Source organism: Temnothorax curvispinosus, unplaced genomic scaffold, assembly GCF_003070985.1.
Source record: "Temnothorax curvispinosus isolate PA1 unplaced genomic scaffold, ASM307098v1 QBEX01005987.1, whole genome shotgun sequence".
In the NCBI taxonomy this organism is placed as follows: domain Eukaryota; kingdom Metazoa; phylum Arthropoda; class Insecta; order Hymenoptera; family Formicidae; genus Temnothorax; species Temnothorax curvispinosus.
Window position 1 is genome coordinate 56,098 of NW_020215767.1, and position 26,890 is coordinate 82,987.

At 35.4% G+C, this 26,890-nt stretch overlaps 1 protein-coding gene across 3 annotated transcripts in view; it reads right to left on the reverse strand.

Annotated features, from left to right (window-relative positions):
- LOC112455294 (inhibitory POU protein) overlaps positions 1–26,637 on the reverse strand; it is a 43,915-nt gene extending 17,278 nt beyond the window's left edge. For all 3 annotated transcript variants that reach the window (XM_025017108.1, XM_025017107.1, XM_025017106.1), the window contains exon 1: positions 26,459–26,637. In XM_025017108.1, coding sequence (XP_024872876.1) covers positions 26,459–26,620 — 162 coding nt within the window. In that variant the 5' untranslated portion in view covers positions 26,621–26,637. The remainder of the gene's footprint in view (positions 1–26,458) is intronic.
- Between the last annotated feature and the right edge of the window lie 253 nt (positions 26,638–26,890).

Here is a 26,890-nt window from a genome sequence, read left to right on the forward strand (position 1 = left end):
TTTTCTTTTTATCTAAGGATAAAAATCAATGTGGGTAAAATTTTCTTTTTTTAAATGTTGTAAATATTTCTCTTTTACGATAAAATACATCTCAGGAAATATTTGAAACACGTCGTTAAAAAATGTTACCAAAATATTTGGTCGAATAAATTAATATCGTTTAAAACATTCAATTGAAATATTTGATAAATTAATATCGTTTGAAACATTCGTCACGGTACAGAATTATATAGTATCAGCAATTTAAATATATGGATACTCGTATAAATAATGTTACTCATTATGAGGAACTATATAATAAGTAAAAAAATAAAATAAAAGAGTAATGTCTTGTGACATTGAATAAAAGACAAAAAGATATATTTGAACACCAGAGCAGATTTAAAGAATTTAAATGTGCAGCACAAAAAAACATTTTTAAGATTTTATATATGTTCATAACAAAATTTTCACTCTCTTAGAAAACATAAAAAAGATTGAAAATTATTTATTGTTCTGAATATCTCTAAAACGTTTAAGAAAAATCTGTGTCTTAATGTTTGAAAATGTACACTTTCTTCTTCTTTCAATTTCATCGATAAGAGAATTATTCTAAAATTAAAATCATTGGTCGATTGATATCGGTCGTGGGCGGAATGCTATACTTACTATTAGTCAAATTCTTTGAACAAGGATAATACGCTTACGCAACAATACGCTGTGGCGCATTAAGCATCGCGCGCTATAACGCACGTCATCTCTTAAATTCTATGTACGATTGTATGTACGCGGGTGAATATGTTACGTACGCGTGTGCGCATTTGTACAGAGCGCGATGGTAGGAACGTACATCGTGTATATATCGAGATACGTGTGTGTATTGCAGCGCGTAGTACGAGAGCTACGCAGTGCACATCAGCCACACAAAAGCTTCGTTGCATCGGCACGTTGTGTGCGTAGCGGCTCTGTGTCTGTACACGCGTGTGTGCGAGTGCGTGTATATATATATGCGCGGAAGCGCCTGTGCCATGACGCGAAACACATTGCGGACTCGCACGAGTAAACAGACGCAGTCGAATCAGTTTGCCCGGCTAATTGATTTTCCTTCACATGGCCGATGCCGCGCTCGCGCGCTTCGTGCGCGCGTAACGGCGCGGCGCGGCGCGGCGCGGCCCGACTCGAATATAGAGAGACAGTGCAACGCGCCGTACAAATCCAATCCGAAACTCTCGTTTGATTATCAAGCGAATTCCCACGGCCGATTGTAAATCAACTGCTGTACCGTGCCGGAGGATCATACTGATGCTTTAGATTGGACGGTATGGCGTGGTGCACGAATATCGAAAATTTGACCTTTTTCGCGGCGAGATGTGCACGGTGAAAAATTTGATTGAACATTGTCGCGGGGCGCGGCGGTGTGAAGCGCAAAATGCCGAACGGGCGTTCCTGACAGAGAAAAATTTGCTTTAAATTTGATGTGTTGTGATATACTCATAAAATAAGAAAAATCCTTCAGTTATTGATGTTGTCTATTAGTATCAACAGTTATAAAGAATAACAATTTTTGTAAACGACAAACAATGATTTCTGCCCTAGTAAAAGAATGCTTGTATAAATTATTTATAAATTTTGTTTGATCGCAAAGCAGACAAGCGTGATGTTATAAAAATATTAGACAAATTAATATTGTCTAAATTGTGATTAAAGATAAGTGAGCAGTGTTATCGACTGTAGAAGATATAAAAAATGTTAGACTAAAACAGATTTTTTTAACATCTTTCCCGAAATAGAGCAAGTTTTCAGCTATTCTAAAAACTTATCGTAAAATGTATCGAAGCAAAGCACAGCACAGGGTCGAATCATATTTATAAGAACTTAAGGTCTTATTGATAAGGAAATTTAAAAAATACAAAGTTTTCATATAGTATAATAATTTTAGCATCCTCCTCTCCGTAGAGAGTTGTTAAATGCGAGCAACAAAAGCGTTAAAGAAGCGAAAGATATAAGTTGGCTGTTTAGAATGCTACAAATGAATTCACTGAATAATGCAGAATGGTAGACGGTAACTGTACGAGGGCAAGTGTCTCCGATTATAACAAAAGTGAGGGGCTCGCAGCTCGGCTCATTTGTTATTAACCGGCGCGAAGGAGCGTTGAAGTGCAGAAAGACTTCGAACACGACTTCACACTTTGACTCTCGTGGCCCTTGGTAACTTTAGATAATTACCGGTGAAACTTCCGCGAAGAATCTTACGTACTTTCTCGCAATATTCCCGGAGTACGTTCTCTCGCGATTTATCGTCAATATCGATAACATTGTGTTGCGCGAATTGAGGCAAAGTGAATTCTTTTTTAGCGGAATATAAAAACAGAAGCATTTGTTTTTGTCAGTAAAACCATTGTAACGAAGGGATATCTTGTATAAATAATCTCTCGAGGTGTATTTATTTGATATTCTAAAATATTTATCTGTGATAAACGACATCGGAAAAGATATCAATCATCTTTATTTGACACGCGGATTGCTACTTTTCTGCCATTTCTTAATTTTCCTTACTTTCTAAATGCAGATTCATTCAATAATGATAATAATTCATCCACGTTATTTTTTGTCTATTCTCCGCAAATAATAGTTAATTGATACATTGTTTCTTCTCAGCTTGTCCAATTATTCGCAATCATTTTTCCGAGATTAATCGTACGAACAACATGAAGATAGAAAATACGATCGGGTAGGAGAAAAGAGAAACTGATCGTCGGTGCCGTCGTCGCGCAAAATATGGAACGGATAGCTAGCTATGTAGATTTAGCCTGACACGGCTCATTACGATTTCAGGCGAAAAACACGGGTCTTGAAGCGCGAATCGTCTAAGAGATCGCTAAAGGGAATTTATGAAATTTTCTAATTTAATATTCTGTCTCTCTCCCTCCTTCTCTCTTTCTCTTTCTCTCTCTCTCTGTCTCTCATTCACTGCCGCCCCACCGTAGTTCCTCCGTTAACTCTTTTCGTGGCGATTTTTTACTCTCAATGCGAAACCCAATTAAGACTTCAGAAACGACATTTCGCTACAGTCGCGCTAACGAAAGGCAGAATAAATTAATGCGATTCTGACAAAATTCGGACAGGGCTCTTGTGCGATCAGACGTCGTGCTTTTCCGTCGTTTCTAATATTATTCCGCTCGGTTTTGCGTCTCGACGTTTAATAAAAATGTAATGCTTCGAAATCGTCTCTTTGAAATTCACATGCGATTTTAAGTGCCAATAAGATAACGCTTGCTTTATGCACATAATATTGCATTCTTTAAGCTGCTCTTTAATGCAAAACGTCTCCAATTTCGTTCCGATTTTAACGGATGTTGAACCATTTAAGACCCACTGCTACAGAGACAAAGATACTTGTCTTATCTTCAAATTTTAAGACATTAACAGATATTATTAGTAGCTTATCTAGCATATCTCAAATTTTTATTATCTCTCAACATGGGAAGAATATTTAATATACAAAATTCATTCTAAACTTCTAATATTAAAATTATTATATTATATGAAATCTTTTCATTCTTTAAATAACTTCCTTGGGGATACACGATGTAAGGACTTTAAATTCTTACATCTAATTGTATTCTTTAATATCGTTGTGCGTATACACATTTGTCAGCACGTTTTATAATTTCTTTGAAAATAATAATTGCACGACTTTTTTCGTAATCTAGAATAATGGCTTTATGAAATGTTTCAACTGATTACTGTTTGTACAAACCTTTTATATCTCATATTTAATACAACATAATACATATTTGATTAGAATTGGAATTCACATCGGTATATAACGACTATTAATAGATGCAGAGGATATGTGTTAGTCAGATTGATTTGATAAATGCATTTCGATAGAACCGGGAGCTCTTATCGCGACACGTATCTCAAACAGCGTTGAAAAGCGTAAAAAGGAATAATGTGATGTTGAAATTTGGGTCGGCGCATTGACAACTCTTGCTTTCGTGAGATCAATGGCCGAACCGGAGTTGCTGAGGTCAGACAGAGTTCAACATGCCTGTCAAGGAGACTGTTAAATCAGTGAATAATAATCAATTATTGCGCACCTATGACACCGAAGATAGCTTCACACGACGGCGAGACTTCGCACGCTTATCGAGCTCTTTTTGTCTAGACTGTGTCTATAAACAAATGCGACGCTTTCTATCCGAGATCGCATGAAAATTTCACTCTAGCGTTCCTACATAAGCAATGAAACGCTATAAATCACGACAGTACTATTTATTATCCACATAGAATATATGGCCAAAAATATTTAGAGTTTACGGCACCAGCACACCCGCATGCATGCAGCCAGGAGAAGATATTAAATAATAAATTAAATGCAGACAATAATCTCGCTGGAGAGATTTTTTTTCCGAGTAGCGTGTAAAATTGTGCTATTGTTCGTATCCAATAAGATAAAAACTATATCAAATAAATGACTAATTAACTGAAGACTCCTTGATATCTAAATTAACGAGCAACAGGAAAATTGGGTTTTGAGAGTTTTCTAACACGATTAGTTGTGCGTGAGTTAACGTTATGTAATATTTATTTAATAATTTAATACAAATTAGAAATCACAAAAACTATATCTTCTAAAAACGTCATTCATTGTTACAAATTGTTACATGATTGTATATAAAGATTTTTCTTGAAATTTTTTTTCTATTCTTTTCATTAATAATAAAATTTTGTTAAGCACAAAATAAATTCTACCGTTGTGTTCGTGGGAAATGTTATCGTTTGCGTATGCAAGATTATGAAAGTAACAACATATTGATGTTAAATTAATGATATAATATCGTAATACATTTTATTTCTCTTTTTTTCGCGATTTAATGACACTATGCTAATTTGGCAGTCGATAATGCAAGGTACATCAGAATTATCGTCCGAATCAATACATGCTGGATACGTTTCGTTTGCTATCTCATAATCGGTATCGGTTCTCTCATCACGTGACGCACGAGAGAAGAGTAGTAGAATAATTCAGTAATATGCCTATATGGTTTCCGTATACCAGTCCGCGCGCGTGTCGTTTAAATTGAATGGGCCGATGCACTTGCCAAAAAGGCGAGGGAAGAAGCGACAGTTTAGCGCGGCCGATACGTTTCTTTGCTGCTCGTGTGAAATAATAACTGAAAGAATTATCGAAACATTTCTTCCTTACATCCCTAATTCTTCGACAATTCACGTTGCTGTGCGTGTAAGTACGTGGGAGTCGACCGTGTAAATATCGGCGCCGACTTATCTTGACGCTGTGTGCGGCGGTACGATATCTAAATTGCGACTATTCGATTTACGGTATTTACAGTAGAGTCGAAATTGACGGGCGCCGAGCGTAAAAATCAGTGATTTCGTAACCGCTATATGTCGGGGATAGCCACGTTCATTGGCTACGTCCTGTTCCGCCCCCGCGGCCCCGCCAATCAGACCGGCGGCTTTCTCTCATCGATCCAAACCATCCACACTATACTCAGCCGCCATGCTCAGTTCTCTTGCTCGTTCTCCTATCCCTCTCCGGCCGTGCAGCGATCTGGTATAAGACACAGCGATGTAAAGCCACACGAGGCGAAGGAACGTTTAGCGTTACCAATCGTCGGCGTTCTCCCTATGCGTTCCACGATAAGACAACCGGGCAAAACCCGGTAGGTGACAATTAAACAAAAACAAAAAAAAGACAACTAGATAGATTAAGGCTTATTGTTTAGAAAAAAGTCGTAAAAGTGTTATTATATCGTTCTTGTTACATTACATAATTAATTCGTTTGCTCGAAGTTACTTTGGAATTATAATTATACCTAGAAAATTTTCGCATTTCAAAACGTAATAATTGAAATAAAAAATAATTCAAAATGGAAATAATTTTATGAATTTTCTAACTTTGAAGTTGGTCTACCGGAATAAAAATAATATATAGTCTTGAATAAAAGTAAAAAAATCCCGACGATTTATGCAATCATTTAGCTTATAGCGATGATTTGTATTAAGCGAGTAGCAAAACGTAGATTCGAGTCAATGACTTTCGCGTGTGTGTGCAACCGTAAAGACGAAAGAAATAGGTCATGAGAGAAAATAAGAGATATAGCAGGTGAAAAGTAACGATTACGTATGAATTATAAAAGAGATCACATATGCGTATATGTGCGTGCGTGCATACGCGCATTTGTGTAACCGTATATCTCCGTGTGCGTGAATAATCATCAATTTAGCAATTCATTAGACGCCTTAAACATCAAAGTCAATTAGTTAGAAATGATAATGGACTTGGAATTCCGTGCAGAAATAAACTCATCAGTTTCTCATCAACTAATTACGACCGGCCGTTGAAAATCGACAGTAATTTTGTCAACAATTTTACATGTTTACACTACTTTCGAGCGCGCGTAATGACAAGCCGGATGGAAATATTAAAAAAAGAAGAAGCGCAAGCGGGGTACTTCAAGTACAGCCGATTCGTCAAAATTATGTACAGGTCCTATAACTCAAATTGTTAATGTCGATAGTGACTAAAGTATACTTCGAACTCTTTTGCAAAATTTATTCCACGATCGTTGTTTATTATTTGTTACACGCCAATCAAACGCACGAATGCAAACTAACTATTGGTTCATCTTCTCCGTCGAAGAGCTTTAATTTTTGTTAAATGCCAACTCCGGTTTTATTGTGTCTCGAGATAAAAGCATTACGTCGTTCTTGCACATACGTATCTACTTGCCACGTGCAAGCACAGGTGTGGACGTAGTCGTTAATTTTTTTTCTCCCGTTCGTATCGTCGCGAGTCGACGATTACACAACTATAAATCATACGTTTGTTTTGCCTTCATTTTCGTACACATGTTGTACTGCTATGACATTTTATTGATACGATCAACACGGAAAATTACGCATATTCATCTTTTGTATTATTTTTCAATGGCTTTCAATGCTGATTATATTACGATAATTAGAGTATTCCCTCAAGGTAAGGTAATGTTGCGCATTAAATTTTTTTAAAATATAATAGAATATAATCATTTTTCTATGTATTGGGGGAATGCATGTATGTATTGCCAATGTAGGTTCCATTTTTATTTGCAACACAAAGGGATAATTATTACTCGAGTAACAAGGGCAATCAAAAGTCATCTCTATCGATAACGTAATAATGATCGGACATTTTCGCGAAAACGATATTATTGCATGCTACTGTTAAATGCCGCGTGTGATCAAAAATTGATACGCCGTTGCATATTGTCGCGAAATTCGCTAATTTCCAGCATTATATTCTCGCTTCAACGAACGTGAGAATTTTCGCCATTATAGAGATTGTATATATTACTTTTTGCTTTCACGATTTTAGTAATTTTAAAAGTTGAAATATATTAGTACAGAGTGAATTATATTTACATTTGGTGTTTTATCTTTAGATATTTTAAAATTATAATAAGCTAAACTAAAGAAATAGAATTTCTGTGGAGACCGAAATATTTGACTTTTGAAAATTTAATATTATGCTTAGAGTAGATTGAAATTTAACATTGTTATTTTTTTATGAAAATAAATCTCGCTAATGAAAAGAATTATTTTAAATAAGATTACTGGATCTCTATTTATTTGTCACAGAAAAGTCGCGCACGGCGCGACATCTCGCACGACAGTGCTGGGGTCTCACGCACGATTGTTGCTAAATATGATAAAGTGATATTCTTGCGTAATCATTCCTCATCCATCACCATGCGCCACTCGTCAAGCGCGGGTGTTGCTTTCCCAGACGAAAGGATAATACTTTTGGCAACGTAGAAATTATGAACGAATCGCTGAACAGGGATGAAAATTAAGGGGAAGCAAACGCGTAAACAGGAAATCGACACGATTTACGATTGCAATTGTAGTCTTCGTTCAAGTCCATTAGGTCTACGCATTCATTTTTGTCTAACGATAAGTTTATGATCTCTATAAATATTCTATGAGATAAAACATAAGTCTTATATGCATTTTTTTAAAGCAGTCTTGCTTATGCATTACTTTCCTAGCTGCTCAAATAGATGAATTAATCAAGATCTACATACTCCTTTTATTATTATATGAAACAATTACCAGAAAGAGAGAAATGATTATAATCCTTAATATGTCTAGAGATATCGAGATTTTTGCGACCCATTTAGTTTATTGGCTCGACTTCATTGACTAATCTCAACTTCGTGACTTTTGATTATATACGAGAAGTTAGTTCGGTTCTCGGAATTTTTTTATTATTTTTCAAATTAATACCATTTGAAATATTAAATTTAGGATGATAAGAGTTACAGCAATTCAGCGTGAATTAACTTAGGGGCGAAGGTATGCGCAGCGATCGTCGGAACGTAATTGCGTACGGACGTTCCGCCTAGTTAACACGCGGCCGCAATAATGCGCCGCATATATGGCGACGGTAGACATCATCTAATGGAGGCTTCTCCCAGATCGACTCCCGCGCACCCATTCACGCTCCCCTCAAACGAGCTGCGCCACTCCCGGACGAAATTCGACCGTTCATCTCTCTCTCTTCTCTCTCCTCTCTTCTCTCTTCTCTCTTCCCTCTTCCCTCTTCTCTCTTTTTCTCTTGTCTCCCCTGTTCACCAGTCCGTCGGTTCTCCCTCTTTACGATCATGTCTGTCTCCGTCGCTCTTCTGTCTAGAGCACCGTTCGCCGGGACCGCCTTCTTCTACCTCTGGATCTGCCTGTCGGTTCATGCTTTCACTGATTTGCACTTAGGAAATACCGTCCGCTCGTTTCACGCCTCTCTTCCTCTTCTTTACTGTACTTTACTATATTTCAATTCTCGTTGTTCCTTCATTTTCATTCGCGTGAAGCTCTCACTCTTTTGTATCTTTCTTTGCAGTACAGTATCCTAGATCTGTATTCATCCGTCAAATTTTTCCTAAATTCTCTAAAGTTCTTCTCTTGCTGTTATTCACTGTTTGTGTATGCGCGTCTTGTATTTTTACTCAGTTATTTTCTTTATTTCCGTGAAGCTTCCTTCATCTTTTCCCTTCTGTCTGTTTATCTCAAGTAACAATCTTTTTTCGTTAAACCTTTTGATGTGCACGGATCGCTGCTTGCTTTCTTGATGCTGCTTCTTCTTTTTATTTTGCTTACGAGAGATGTCATGTGTTCTATCCGCTATTCGCTTTCATATTTTTTATTAGATTCACATAACCGTCGTAATCGACACAATCGAGAGTGCATTTTTAAATTAATGCTTTTATACATTGTAATCTCACAAGCAAATGTAACTGCTTATAACGTAATGTATGCCATTGCAACGAGAAACATGACATTTAGCATAAAAGTTATTTTTTTAATTTATTAAAATATGAAATGTTAAAAGTGCACTCTGATCGAAAATACATTACCTTTTACTGCATCATCACGTATGTTAATACAACTGGATATTTGATAAAATCATTACGAATAAAAAATGTAAATGATAAGTAATTGATTTACATATTTAATGTTAGGTGACGCACGAATAATCGGAAAATATGGATAAAATTTTATATTTACGCATAATAGAGTTCTGCGGCGGTACGATTGCGATTTAAAATATGCAATTAGTGTTTTACGGGAAAACACTGTGGGGGTAGAAGGGATACGGTACCGATCTCATTTTACCGGCGTTAATCATTACATACGTATAAAATAAAATACATGGTCATTAAATAAAGGATATATAAAATTCATCTCTGATTGCCGTTTCATACTTAAAACTGCCGCAGTATCTCTATAGCAGTTACATTAAATAAAGTTATAAGCTGGAATGGTATATATGTTGTTACGAGTATAAAACACTAATCAATTCGTCATAAGCAATTTTCGAATATATTACTAATTAGCGCTTTTTTAATTCAATTTAATTTACGTTGTGTTTATATTACAAACATAACGTACAACGCGGAGAAAGAAACATATTTATTACATTAATTTAATGTATGTAATTTTTAATATTTCTGTCATTCAAGCGAGGTACCTGCCGAAAATTAAGTAGCATAAAAAACGGATTTGCATGAAACATTCGCGCCGTTAATATAATTACCGCTGCTCTGGTAATTATTGCTGTTAATAAAACTTTACTATTGAAATTTATTATCGCGAGTTGAAACTGGCGTGCTTTAGATTGGTATATGGTTTAAATTCTTCGTCGAGCACGAAGCTCGCGGGTGGGTAATCTGTTATGACAAATCAAATCCGCAACTATGTTACGCGTTCGAAACATCAGGGAACGGACAGCGAAAGGGTCCGAGGCGGAATACTGTGACACGTTAATTTACCACCCCTATAATTGGAATAGTAGTAATGCACTTAAGGAAGGATGAGAGCAAATAGCGCGTAGCAGGTCGGTCACGTGGCAGCACGTGGCGACACGTGTCGCCGACACTCGAGCACGGCCATCTCTCTGTTAAATTTCACGATACCGGTTGCAGTACAGCGATTCGAGGGGCATGGAATATATTTCCTTATCAGTGCTGGCCTCAAGATAATATAGGCCCTAAACTTGACGATTTACGTCAATATATCGTACATTGAAGAATCTTGTCAGAACAAGATTTTGTTTTCGATAATTTTGTAGGATAATTTTTATGTATAAGAACATTTATTTATTACATACAATTAGGGTTTGAAAAATTTTAAACACTGATTCTTTAAATGTCTGATAGTTCGACAAATGGCTAAATAAAAAATTATCAAGTTTAAATCAACTACTTTTCATCCTGATTTCCAAACATTCGGGGCTTTTGAAGCGTAAAGATAATGTGTTTCGAGATCCGGGGGTTTTAAGGCTCGGACTTTACGCCCTCGTAGTACCTAGTCGGTAATCCAGCCCTGATCCTTACGACCTACCGTCAGGACCATATCCTTCCTGCCCATGCCGGGCTCGTGGGCATATCCCCATTGGGGAGATGAGCGCATTAAGAAAATTGAAACGTCGATTTGTCCTCGAAACTCGGCCTGACGATAATTTTATTAAGACCGTCGTTTCTCCAAGGGAGAAGGAACCGCGCCGCGCCGCACGAGGCCCACAGCGTTGTAGGATATTTCGCGGTCGATTTCAGTTATCCGCCAATGATGCTAATTTAAACCGACGCGGTATATCCGGCCGTCTAACCCGAACGCCTAACTCCGAACCTTTTTTTTTTACGATATCATCGAGAAGTGAGGGAACATAAGTATATTAGATTCCTAAACGATTCTATTTGATACGATCTCCACGATCCCGTCTCTGTCGACTTAACTTGACGGATTTTACTTGAGACGTTTTGATGTAATAAAGAACCAAGATTTTTATTATATCAGTTTTCGAATTTAAATTACTAAGACTTCTTGTGTTTTTTTTTTCATTTAGCACTATCGATCACTTTCTTTAGTTGTTTGCCAGAATTGTTGAGCGAATAAAGAAAGCTTAGAGTCCAACGATTGGAGGCTGTAATTAAAAACAGGAATGAAGATAGGAAAATTATTTAATACAGTAATTACAAACATTTTTAAATTTCGACACTTGAGGGTTATTTTATTACTTAAAGAATATGATAACGCGTGAATCTGCGAACGCATGGTTTTCCATAGTAAGGGGAATATACAGAAAATCTAAAAATATCATAATTTACCGAACAGTAGTCGCAGTAAGATTTACGCGAATAAAGATAATCGAATTGTTGCGTGCGTATGATCCTTTGGTGAACACAAGAAGGATATTCCAAGTACAAAATAATCGGCAATAAACCAGCATAATGTGCCATCCTGTTTATAGAATGACACATATTCGTCGTGGGTGTTTGTTCTACCCACGCACCACGCGCTCTTATCCACATGCTGTTGTGTTCGAGCAGGTGCACGACCGTGCCCCTTCACCCCAACACGTTCGTCCCTCTCTGTCAAGATACAATCGTGGCGTAAACATATGGTCATAATAATAGACTCTTGATTTTGACGAGGGGTGCTCCCTATGAGTGTCCCGTGATTGTTTCTCTAGCGTAAACGTAAAACGTATAACTGCTCCATAGACGTTCTACTTAACAAGTGAAAAAATCTTTGGCACGCGACATTACGTTGCCAATTTTAAACAAATTTTATTGGTTACGGTCACGATTTGCTAGAAATCTTTATTTTTGGCATTTGTAATAATTTTTAGCAACGATACCGTGCAAAGCTAAACAAAAGCGCGTTTGCATTACAGGGATTAGATTGTTATAAATATAAAAAAATTGTATTTACCAATTAATCTTTTTTGGAGTTTATAGAGGGAGAGTTATAGCATAGCATTAAATTTGTGTGTATGTGTGTATGTAATACGGTAAATGATAGATAATATAATGCTATACGTGACAAAAGCACAGATTTTATTATGTGTGATAAAAGGATGAAATAATAAAAATATACCAAATTGGCAGTACGCGATTTCATTGTATTATTAAAACGAGATACCTTTCACAATACGCAATTGCGTAAAATAGTTATCAAACTTTCTCATGTATGGCTTCGCTAACGATTCGTTTCATTTTAATGAGCCAATAATTGTTTTTCACAATGGTATTGCGTTTTCGGTTATTCAATAGCTAGCAATCATTACCTTCAACAAAAAACAAATTATACGGAATAACACGTCGTAGAATGTAGAAAATTACTTGTCGTTAATTTATTATTTATCATGTACATCGATTAATTAGATAATGACAATTACGAATGATAGTAAAGCAATGTCCGTCAAACATTTTGCGACCATGGAAAAGTATAAAAAATATATTGACGCTATTAAATTTTCAATAATTTTACAAAAATTTCAGTTAGTGAATTTTTGTATATAATAATAGAATAAGTAAATTTTATTCTTGTAAGAGAGCATTTGTTATTTCCTTTAATTCACATTCTTTTAGTAATAAAGTTTTACAAACTATATCGTTTGCATTTAATATTTAGAGTCAGATAACTGCGATCGTTGATTAAGCAGACAACGTGTATGCAATGATTTCGCAATATGATAAAACTGATAATTACTATGCAGTCATTAAGGCTATCGAGTTTACAACTATTTGGCAATCTTTAGCGTCTGCCAATGAGAAATTATTTAATTTATCGGGCGACACAGTTGCATTAAAGTATCTTGCTATAGGAAAGAAAAATCAGACCAACGTACATATATAGTTTCCATACACGTGAAAGTTCATTTTGTTTGTGCAAACGCGAGTGGATCAAGAAATAGTGATCCGGCAAATAATACTGCATGAGCCAACATGTGCACGAATCGGCTGCCAAAGCCGCTTCGGTTAGTTTGTTATTCAGGGAACGTCTTCGATTGCATGCTGCAAGACAGATCGATTGAATGTCCTCTTCAAAAATTGATTGTACGTTTTATACGATGTGCCGGCAATAGAGGTAACCTCGCATAAGGCATAAACTATACTTTGATGACGGTATATCAGGTCCGGCAAAGTGATAACACTGTCATTATCCAGCGAAGTTCTTGATACGAGGGAGAGAAATGGGGGATGCCCTAAAAACGTGATATACTTTCAATTTGTCAGTCAGAAACGGAAGTTAAGAGGATAATCGATATTTTTACAAATTTGTCAATTATTATCCAAATGCGACGCGGCAATAGCTCTATATTGTGGTTCTTGCGCAGGCATAAGATATTTTCAGATAAAAAGGATTTAAACGATGTAAGACAAATAGTAAATTACTTAGATAGCTATGGGTTTAAAGTAACTCAGTTAAAAAATATGATTCTTTCCTATTTATATTATATAACGATTTAAATTTTATCTCAATAAGAAAATTTATAGGTTGAATTGATGACGTTATCTAATTTTATACGAATATATTTAAAAGCATATTTAAGGATTTAAGGATTTTGAAAATTATAGTACTTTTTTTCAATATACATTATATATACCGAAAAAAGTTTATAGCACATTACTCGTTTGATACTCGATTTTGTTTCTATTACATAATGCAAAAACAAAATCGGATTTATTAATAGGCATTATTTATTCTCAGACACATGCCTGAGATGGCAACATTTTAGAAATGATAAAAATAGTTTTCAAGAAACTGTTTTTAACGAAATTATATAAATAAATCTGTTTATTTATTATATTTATTTCAAGAAGTAAATATATAAAATTGAAGAAATAATTGTATCACGTTCTAATGCACGCACTTATATAATATTACTAGATGATTATGTTATTCTAATCTATTTTAATATCAAGATATAATAGACATTTATACACTCCACATAAAATACACGTATATCAGGAACACGTGCAAACGCGGCTATAAAAGATAAGCAATTCTGCGGTGTGTGCGTTCGAACACGGCGGCGCGGCACTATACGTGACTGAATTCCTAAATTGGAGAATTACGAAGTTCGGATAGAGTTCAGATGGGGAATGGTCCGTGTTTGTACCGCGCCGTTACGATCATCTCGCCCACGAATCGAACGGCATCCGGTACATGTACGTGTCCCATCCTTTAACCCATGTACGACACGACACACGCGGGTCACACGTGTGGTGCTTCTTGGATAAGGACTCTCGATATACCTTATAGCGTGTTAAGCACAATCGAATGTGCGTATGATGCACATGTGTATAACGTATATACAATTGACCTCAATAAATTCAGTAAAAAGTTTTAATCTAAATTGTAGATATTCGAACAGTAGTAATGTTCAAGTGAGAGTCGAATAAATTATATTATTCCATCGTTGGGTTTTATCGTCTCAAATATATTCGAGTATCAAGGATTTAAAATATTTGCTAGTTCAACGCAAGAATTTTTGCAGAAAATCAAGCTCGTTTTTAGAGTCATTAGGTTGAAGCAATAACTTTCTTTTCTATAACTCTCGATTTTTAAATCTCTCCGGAAGGACTTAGCCACTCATCGCATTGCACGACCATCTTTACAGATCTAATCGAGTCGAGGGGATCAAGACTAGTCCGCGGTAAATTTAGTACTCGTTAAGTTTCGTCCCTTCGGTATATTGCGTTCGAGGGTACACGCGCGCATACACAAGGCTACGTTTAATCAGGAAGGAAAGAGAGAGAAAGAGAAAGAAAGGAGGGGAAGACGGAGAGGGAACGAGAACTCAGGAAGGAAGGAAGGAAGGAAGGAAGGGTACGTGTGGAAGGGAAGAGAACCCACGGAGGGTGCCCCGATAAGTATTATTGTAATTATACACTTAGGTTTATTTCCTGCGAACGCGCACTCATGGGGGTTGATGGCATTATATACCACGGCACCCTAATAAAAATAATAATAAGAGCGTTAAACCGCGGAAAGAATGGTATGGGAATAATGTTCACCTTTCCGTGCGGCCACCCATCGTCGTCGTGGTGCGTGTACAGGTTGTTGCGGTATAATATGCGCGTGTTGTAGAGTCCCCGTTTATAGGGAGGCACAACGAATAGCTTTGTACGCGTACACGCATCATTTGCCGCTGCTCTTACACCGACAATAGATTCTATTTGATTCCTCGAAAAGAGTAATGGCAATCAGTTAAATTTTCTCTAAAAAAAGATCGATTCTAAATTGCTCAAAAAACAGAAAATATAGTTTACCCGGTACATTTTTTACCCGGTATAGAGTGAAACGCGAGTGCATTCTATCTCTAAATATTATAATACTTTGTAATAATAAAGATATCCTTTTATAATATAAAAATTGGACTGCGGTCTTAATTATTTCAGTGCGATTTAAAGAACCTTCCTTAACTACTTTTAAAATTTCCAAGCAAGATAAAAACTGAGTTTTTTTTTCAAGTCGTAATGTGCGATCGAGTTAGTATTCTATCGTGTTTGAACCGCGGCATAATCTTCATAAAGTAGGGAACGATAAAATCGATGCAACGGGGAACTTCGAGAGACAAGGCGGAAGTGTCGTTCGTCTATCTAACCACCCACGTTTCACTGTTACACAGCAAGAAGACCCTCGTGGTGTCCAGAACGGTAGTTTACGTGCACCTGTATACGCGCGTGTGTAGGTTTATTTATAGGTGGGAAGGCAAGGTCTACATAGATTTACCTGTGTAAAAGCCGCATGGTGTAAGACACATCGCTAGTCCTATATATCGAGCTGTATTACGCGGTTTTGCGTAGCATTTGTGTGGGGGTACCACAGAGAGTTCGAAAATGGAACTACGTTCGGTTCAAATGCGCATATTGTTTGTTTGAAAGCGAGTCGCGAATCTATTTGAAAGCGTATTATCGCGGTCGGCCATTTCGACCATATTCATATATTAAAATCAAAGATAATAATTGGAATTCAGAGATCTGTATGATTTGAGAACAATTTGGAATTTAAATTAAAAATATGTAGAAATGTCTCATATTTAAACATTCGTACTGTTTGGACCTTATCCGCTGATCATTTTTTACAGCGAATGATGTATGAATGTTGTAATAAATAGATCTTAATTGTTTGCAATTTTTTCTTCCTTCTGTTAGATTGATGCAAAAGATTTGTCTCTTTCACACACGCGCACACTTGCCAAGTGAAATTGAAAATGAATTATAATATAAAATTAAAACACTAAATTGTCGCCACGAGATTTAAAAGAACTTCAGTTTTCTAGCTGTGCTGGGATATAAAGCTTAATGAAAAAATAACAAACCTATATATTACCTATATATTCAATCCAATGAAATAAAAAAACTATTTAGTATTGTTATTTTGTAACTAATCAAAGTTTCCAATAACTTTTTCTTAAATTTTTACTGATGACAAGAGTAAGAATAAGAAGCCGAAAAATTGACTCAATATGGTAGTATCAAATGTAGCACTATGTTGAAACGTAGAATCTTGGATCTTCCCCTCAAGAGATGTTCGTGAAACTAGGTTTCTTTTATCTTCCTTTAGCTTTTTTTTGCTAAGAATTACATTTCCGAAGAGTGCCTCACCCATAGAGTTCCGCCATAATTTTCAATTGCGCAAATTAACATTTTCGTTCTACGCGTCTCCGTGAAACGTAATAAATAAGGGGGCCAAGTGAGTAGTAAATATAAATCAGGAGTGATTGGATGTAACCGGGGGTGTTATGTGTCCCCAGTGTCCCGTGTGCGGGATCGTCCGCGGGTCTTCTACGACTAAGAGAGAGAGAAAGAGAGAAGGAGAGAGTGAAATACACATCCCGCAAACGTAGGTGAAACGATCGTGAAACGATGAACCATCTTCGTATAGCGATGGGGCCAAGCTGTCCAATTTCTTCTTTCACAATTTTTAAACAATTTTAATATATCGAGATTATTTACTTTAAAAGAACATCTGTGAAATGTTTCGGCAATGAAAAAAATCTGTTGATTCGCCGAACTTTGAATAATTATTCTAATCTGAACTGAATATCAATTTATATTAGATAAAATAATTTGATTAATCAACTATTAATCAATTATATTATTAGAGATCATTAGTGATTTAAAAAAATTGTGACAAGCTTTTCCGTAGCAAGGTACATATATATCGAAATAGGATTTCGCCAATTGTTTCGATTTAATTGATTTCGCCATTCATCGATACCAAAGAAATGTATTTTACATTTAAAAATATATTTTTGTCATAATTACTTTAACCGTTTTAAGTAAAACGTATTTCATTGTTTATATACATATATATATAATTTTGATTACAATAAGTTGGCTTATATGTGATAGGTGATATTTCGCGTTATCTTAATTTTAAAGAGGCCAAGTATATATCTGTCCGTATATCTGCACAGCAATTGATCTGGTGCGAATGCATCGATTCCATCGCTACTCTTATCCACCTACTTTACCCTCACTATCGCAGACGACCGTGATCGACGTACTCGACCGGCGTCGACGTGTCTCGATACTTCGGGGTATTCCGCAGACGTAGACGAGCAATGCACCGTCGGCAGAGCCACGTTTCTCACGCCGCGCCGCCGCTTTCTTTTAATTTCCTCCCTAACATTCATATCCACCACTAGAAAATTAACCCTTTATAATTTAAAGTGAATCGAATAGTGAATCGTATGTAACTGCTACCGTGCATATGATAGAGTATCCAAATTGATAACAAGGCTGAGACGTCTCGAATTTATTATAGCGAAGGGATTAGATTATTCAAGGGTATAAAATATAACTGGATGAGGTTCTACTCTTGATTCAATTTCTCTCTCTCTCTCTCTCTTTCTCTCTCTCTCTCTCTCTCTCTCTCTCTTTGCAGAAATTTTTCAAATGAAAATAAATTTCTCTTTTTTGAAAATGTAATCAAATTTAATTGTTATAAGTTTTTGCAACTTTTTAACATGAAACATTTAAATAACTGTGCCTTAAATTAAATTTCCATTTAAATAAAGTTTGTTTTATAAGTTAAACAAAAAACATAGTTCTGCACTCTGCAATTTGTAAAAGCCTTTTATTTTCAAACAAACAAGTCAGAAACTATCAACGTTTACTTTCCTTACTTTCGTCAAAGAAAAATCCAAATCGAAGTTCGGCAATCTATTTTAAAATCACCCTGCATATTAACGATTCGCACGACAATATCTGATGCTATATCAAGTGAGTCAGTTCGGTTTTCGGCAGGCCGCATGACACGAATATTCCAGCGGCGAATATCCACGAATAATCTTTTTCGAGCACCGCACACGTATACTGCACACACGCTCACACGCACACACCACTTCACTTTTTTCCTCGCTCGTACACAGGTGCGTACTCGTGGAGAGGCACAGGTGTAGGCCGGATATCGATTATGCAATCTTGTGGCCAAGCGGGGAGCCGTGGCACGTATACGCCGTAATGCACAGGCTGCGAGCGTCCCTTCACCCTTCCGGCGAGCCATCCCCGCGCGCATAAAATAGTTCAAACCCGCCTCGTGAAGCACTTCTGACGTTAATTGTCGCCTTACTACCGCCGCGTCGCGCACGTACAATCGCTTGTCACGACGCTACACATATGTCGCGTTTCAGATTTTGATGAGAGACGCGCGGTGGTCTCGTCACCATCTATCAAGATTTCTTCAGAAAATTAGCCTAATTGAGCGAGAATCTTTTCTATTCGATTTATTTAAAAAGAAATAATAATAAGCGGCAATAATAATATTTAGTATTTCTCATCTGTGTTATCATCAGAAAATGAATTTCATGTTAAAATCCATTTTAGTAAAATATAAAACGTGTCCTAAAATTTGTACCTTCAATGACTTTGATTTGACACTTTTCTAGATAGAATAAAAAATGTCTATATGTCTATTTAAAAAGGAACTTATAAACAATTAACATATGATTATTTATTATAAATTTCATGGTATAATGGTTCTGAAGATGTTAAATAAAATCATGCATTTATTATTAAGACAGTATAAATTTAATGGTAATTGTGGAACAAAAATATAAATCAACCTGCACGTTAAATTCTGTCGAAAGATTAATATTTTTCGTATAAATAAAAATACACAATTAAAGATTGCAAATGTAACTAAAGTTTGGTGATTTTGCGACGTGCAACATACTACTCCGATAGCAAAAGAGCTCTTACTTTCAATGGTTAATTGATAATGACATGCCGAATATAGAGGACCAATCGATAATCGCTACTAGCTGCGGCTCTTCGCGCGATGTTTATCGCCTGTCGTTGCCTTTTCCGTGCAATTTCCAAGAGAAATTGGTAGCGTGCAATTACCCATTCAGTCGTGCAAATCCAATGTTTCTTTAAACATGTACTTGAAATAAAATGTTATTTGAAAAGTTTAATCTCTTATTCTTTCAAATAAATCGTTATAAAACATATTTTTGTTTTAGAATATGAAGAACTAAAGTTTCCAAGTCTAATAACTTTAATTGTTTTTCGTATTTGCTATTAGTGTTATTAGCAGAGACTAAATATCTCAATTATTTTGGTATTGATATACAGTAACCTATATTGTTGTGATACCGGTACATCCATTGATTCAATAGTAATTTTCTATAGATAATAATGCTGGTATCAAAATAATGATATTAATAATGATATTAATATTACCGTTATTAATTTTCATCTCAATTTTCTACATATTTTTATTTTCATAATATAAAGGGAGAAAGGGGGAAGGGACTGAGAAAAGTTTAGTATAAAAATTAGAAGAAAAATATTATATTATGTGATGTTACATATTGTTACCATATATTAGTCAAATTAAATTTTAGTTTCCTCTTTTTTTCATTGATAATAATGCTTTTATGTTATTTTAAACTGCAGATTAATCACTTGAAACGTAGTTTCAACGTAGGTTGCCTTAGATAAATCGAATTTTATTAGTAACTCACGTTCTCTCACTAGTAATTGAATTGCTAACCTGGTGAATAAAGTTAGTACGAGTCTCATATATGTTGGATTTGGTCAGCGTGAAATTGTATTGATAAAGTTCAACTCAAGAGAACTAAACTAAGAAACTTAATATAAGTCAAAATGGATATTAAAGGAATAACCTAATTTTGTTTACGAAAAAGTACACATTGGAATAGAACTTAAAAATCATTTTCAACGTATTGGATAATGTATATAACTGTATAGACAGTAATAACGCTTGGCTCTATAATTTGGGTCTATACTGTTAAACTGTTTTGCACATACAATTTGTTTTCTAAAATCAATTTTTTTCATTAGATTTTAATTTTATTATGCTCATGAGACTTTTTCTTATTAAAAGATCAGTAAGATAAAATATCAATATACGAACAGAAATAAGTGAATATATGAATAAATAGGAAAACTGAAAACTAAATTAAAGAATTTTTTCTAATAAATTACATAAATTATGTGATAGCCTATATAATTTATTAAAAAATTTTGTACATAATTTAATAAATTACATATAAAAATACATTTACATTTTTTTCTATCTTCCGATAGAATAGAATTGTATAATGAAACTTTCTCGAACGTATTATCATCTCTTTGTACAATGTTAAAAAAAATTAGGTCGTTATAAAGCGGGCATCGCTCACCTGCCACCGCGACATGGTCGCGCAATGAATAATACATATATGCAGCATCCAAATGTTTGATATCAAAGTTCGACTGCATTGCGGCGAGAGGCGAAAATTAAAAGATTAATGACGTGTAAAAAGAGTAGCTGCGTTTATTAAGCCGGATCGTTAATATGCCACCCGGATGAAAGGTTCGTCAACCAGAAAACATGCAAAGTAACGTCCAACGAAGCGTGAATAATTACCATCAAGCCGATGAATACGTAATGGGTCCCTGTATTAATTATCATAGATAATTAACACCGTAGGTGAAAACCACGCCTGATGCTCATAGACAATTAATAGCGATAGACAATTAACGATCGACCTTCATCGATACCTTCTTTTAACCGCGAACATCCGCGCTCATATGCGCTTGCGCGGCATCAAAATAAATGTACACTCGAATGACCAGTAATCACCGATCGATCGTTACCGTTTCGTCAGCAAATCGTTTATAAAAATGTTTGTGATATTTGAAAATAATCTCATTCCAAATTTCTTCCTTTTAATTACTATAAAGATAATATTAGCTGCTTTAACATTCGTATAAATTTTGAAGATTATAACGTATTTATATTTATCATTAATCATTTTAAGCTGATCTTAAGGTATACGATAGCTATGAAAAATAATGCATCTGATCGTTGTTATTTATATAAAAATGAAAAATTTGCCGATAAAGTCTAACGTCTTTTCTTATTGTTAGACAAATAAATTAAATCGCCGATTTAAGGCGATCCTTTTACAATGTGTTATTATTATTTTAAAAAATGCAGATTTTTAATAGTATCGATATTCCCTATTCTATCCCACTCGACTAAATATAGAATGTGAAGGAATGTACCAAAAGTGTTTTGTGTGTGGGTGTTTCCGATTCGCGGAATCACAACTTTCGGTCACAGTATTAGTCATGTCCGATCCGTACTTAGAAAATCGTATCCAGAAGAAAAAGGCGATAAAGCATTAGTATGCGAGTGAAATGGGAAAGGTAGGAGGGGAGGTGATGAAGGGGTGATGGTATAAGTACGCTGGGATGCGTTCCGTGCGGAGCCACCTCTCGCGCGTTATCGGGAGAACTGAACAGAAAAATCAAAGGAAGGGGCGATTACATCGGATTCGCGTTACCGGGCGTAACAGTACGGCTGTAATCTCATCTAGGCACTCAGCTCGTAGCGACGGTTTTTATCCTATTACGTCACATGAATAAACTAAAGACTGCGGAGCCCGCGATGTAGCCCAGGGAACGCATCGCGCCGACGGGGGAGGAAACTCGACGCTTCGGTCGTTCGATATGGTTTTGGTTTCGACCTCGGTAGTCGGAGAAGTCTGCCGAGGGATCGGAAAAGTGAAGGACAAGATGGACAAGGGAGATGAGAGCGTGGCTGAAGAAATGGGTAGAGAAGAGAACGTGGCTCAACTGTGATTGTTTCCGCTTAGATATCTGCTAGTTTCACAGGCTTTATGAGTATTGCCGTAAAATAGGATGAGTTGAATCGATGAGGTGGATAGAATCAAAACTTCTTTTTCTTTTCTTTCTCGTTTCAATTGCAATAGCAAAAACGGCATGATAAAATCGCTCTAATGTAAATATAAATGTAAAATTTGTTATATTTATTTCCTTTTTTTATGTAAATTACATAATTTGCAATGTCAAGTTGTAAAGAAATTGTTATACATTTTTGCATAACTTGTGAAATAGTGATATCTCGAATTCAAATGCCAAGATTGATTCACTTTGCAATGCTAAACATTTGAAAAACATGCAATTTCAATAAACTTTCTGCTGCCCACAGAAGAAGTTAAATACTAGAGTTTTAATACCGAAAGTTAGAGAATTGTTATTACAACAAGTAAGACCATTGTTCCAACAATTTGCAATTGAAAGAAAAGTAAAAGACAATAGAAAGATTTTGATTTTGAAATAACGATCGCGCGTAAAGCGTGTATTAATTGTCAAAGACCGAGATCTCATTTTACATAAGCTTTTATTTCTCTCTAGGATTGTGCCAATTTTCAACATTAAAAATAGTGACGAATAGCTTTCATGTCTCTATCTTATTAAATTTATGAAGACTAACAGCGTAAGGTAAAGTTAGCGGCATATTCACAACTAAGTAAACTCGCCGTGGGGGTCGTAAGACATTAAAATAATCGATATCCGCTCAGATCCTAGACTTTACTCGAGCGGTTTAATCCTCGTCCTTATAATATCAAAAATTTCTCCTTTCATTTATTTTAAATATTCTTACGTAGAGGGACTTTATCGACACGTTTAGATTCCTCTCTCGCTGATGGCTCGATATCTTTGGACAACGCAACTTCTGTACGATTCGTTTAATGATATTTCGTTCGACCTTGATAGAAAAACATATCGCTCGATACCTACGTGCATACTCTAAATGCAGCGCTTCGGCAAACCGTGGAATATGATTTAAATGAAACCTTGAGACGTTTAATTTTAACTGCATTGCGAATCGAAAGTTATTTTTATTGAGCGCTTCTCGCCGGACACGAATTCTATCGCTACGGATATTTCCCCGACCAATTTCACTTTTGCATCGACCGAAGCTGCATTTCTACGACAGCTCGGTAATGCAATTTAGCGCGATCAGATCGTTGCTCGAGTGATTGTTATATTCACAATGGTGATTCGGCGCAAATAATAGTTTAAATTCAATTATGATAGTCAGTTGTTAGATTGGCCTAATTGGAGACAAGCTTATCAGAACAGGATTGACATAATTCTTTGAATTTGTCGATATATGAGATAAAGAAGAAATTATACAAGCGGAAATTAAGCTTGTTTCAAGTTTGTAAATTGAAAAATGATTTACATATTATGTGTTGCTTTTTTCCATACAATCAGGTTTCTCTTCACTACTTGTTTGACATAAGTGATGCCAATGTAAGTCAATTACTGAGTCAGTTAGTTTTCTTTGATAAAATTATCAATATAGCCACATTAGAGTTTTTTTCAAAATTCTTCTTAAAACGAAATCTAATAGTATTAATATTGATGAACGAAATACTTATTTATGATTTCTTAATTAAGTTCGACTCAACGTTTTTTTAAAATTCTATTTAAAATGGTTTTATATGTAGAGAACAAACAAAATGTGTTAGACTACTATTATCTCCGTACAGACAATTACGTATCAGTATTTTCTGATAAATATTGAAGTATTTTCGATAAAAATATTCTATTTTTTTAAAACTAGTTTAGCATGCTATGAAGGAAATATCTTTCATGATTATTTGATTATTCTGGACATTTATAAATCGCCCACAATCCTTTATCCGTCAAATTGTTTTAATTATTATAAAAAAACCTTCAAAAAAGCCAATCGAATATATTTTAGATCTAACAGTAGAGTCACTTGCCTCTAATAAAGATAATTTTTTTTTAAATAAATATTGGAGAATTTTTGAAATCTTATCTATAGTATAGATTTGTTTTTCAAAATCCATTCATATAATTCTTAATAAAGATACGCTATAATCGCGATGAAAATTTCTTAAAATATTACTTAAATTAGATGCTATTATGTTAAATTATTTTAACTATTATCAAAATATGAATTTTTAATAAATGATTGACTTTTAATAGTTTTGTATTATTTTGAGTTATATGTGATAACAGTGTTTATTATACGGTAAAATAAAATTACTATTGTTAGCATAAACTATTCAATAAATAATATCTTTAAAGTGCCATTGTCACTTTTCTTCGTACCTACTACTCAAATATATTTTTTAATATAAATTCTCTGAATATTGTACATTTACAATGTCACTAGTAGTAACAAGATATAACTTATCCATTCTCGCGAAGAATTTCACTGAATATCTGTTTCATTAGCTAAATGCAATTCTGAAGAAATGGATCCAAACTTTTCCAGAAAGGCGATGATTTATAAATATAGATGCAACTTGGGAGAAATATTGATCTTTCCATGAATCTAATAAAAAGAAACATGAGTTTATACGTATTCTTGATATTTCCCGCAGTTATATTTATAGATATATTCGCACTAAAATTGAGTGTGTCTACATGTCAGCAATAAGTATGAGAAATATGAGTATACAGCATAACAACATGCCGACGCGGTCAAGTGTCGGGCAATGAAAACGAATGAAGAGAAATTTCAACGACATGTCTCGCCACCCTCTTTAAATGCTCCGTAGTGTCGTATTCTTACGTTTATCCAGTTTACCGTTTCAAACGCATTTTAAATAACCGAAAACAAATTGCATATTAGCCGTACAATAACACGTGTAATATATTGCATGCGCGGTAAATAATACAATGTAATTGAATGTAATCACGAATACGTTCAAATATTTCAAATGTGTTAAGCAAGTTTTAAATCTAAAATGTATGTTACACATTGTACGCGGTGTAGTAATCTTTTGTTAGATTAATAAACAAATTATCTATTCAATTTTATTATGAAAGAGAATTGACTCCTTTTAGATTATCTTTCTGATTCTTTGACTATATTAACGAATTTGTGATATTTTCAACTTTTAAAGAATGAGACAAATTATATTTTTAATTCGTCTAAATATATTATAACTTGATATCATTATAAGTTAATTCGTGGAATAATTTAATTCCGTTAACTTTTGTGGTCGGTATTATTTAAATATCTATTTTCATCGGATAATTGAATATGTATCGGTAAGAGTAAGAAAAAGCAGTTTCAGCTTTCTTTATACAAATCTTGTTGCGGCGTTGTTCAAAATTTTTGAGACATCTAATCGACAATACGTACTCTCTTAAAATAAAATCTTGATTTGATTTACTGATCTGCTCATCGAAGCAAGAGACACAATCGATGAACGAAGCTAAATCTCATCCATTACTAAACACATTAGAATATTCATGGAACGTTTTATGTAATGCGATTACTAAGAAACTTAAGATTGATTCAAGAAATATCCGATAAGTATCCTATTATTTTGTTCCTATTATTTTTTGATTTGTATCCTATTATTTTATTCACTATTTGTATCATTCAGGATGCTCTGATATGACAATCGCGATAAATTAATCCGCTGACTTGTAATTTTTAATATGTTATTTTTACTTAATATTTGTTGTGCTACATAAATACAAACAGATTTTTCTATTAGAACTGCCTCTACTCACAATCAGTTACATACATTTCGGTCTCTTCTAGTACAATACGTATAAATATGTACAAAAGAATAGGAAATATATAACTCGTTTAAAAGAAGAAACGACCCATCAGTATTGTGAATACTAATTCGTTTATCGTTGCATCGCGTTTACGTCGCAGATAACGTCGCGACCCGAGATAAATTGTGAAGATTCTCGCGAAGAATTTCACAATAATCCTCGAAACAGTCGAAACTATCGGGCGGGATATGTGTATAAGGTTCGACGAAAATCACAAGTAGGGAACAAGTAGTTTCACTCACCGTAGAGTTCGGCATACATCGTCTCGGCGGCGGCGGCATCGGATCCGGCGCGGCGCGATAAGGCGGCGGCGAGTATCTCCCCGAGGGGAAGCACCCCGGGGCGGTGATCGGTGCCCCGTGGAGTCCCTTGCTCCCCATCATCTTGTCCGGCGAGTACATCATTTTGCGTGCCGCTAAGCCTATCCCGGCTTAAGGGTCCGCGGCTGGTTTCCGAATCGGCACCCTCAGACGGAACGACAAGCGTGACACCAGCAGCGACGGCTGCGCTTCTTGGTTCCAAGACGCATTCGCATCTGTGTGACCAAAGTGTCTGGATATCGAAACGATTTCAAAAAGAGTTGTTTGCACCGTTCACGTTTTCACCGTGCGATATGTGCCGAGCGAAGTCGAGCCACGTCCAGTGAAGAGAACGCACCGATATGATAATCCGTT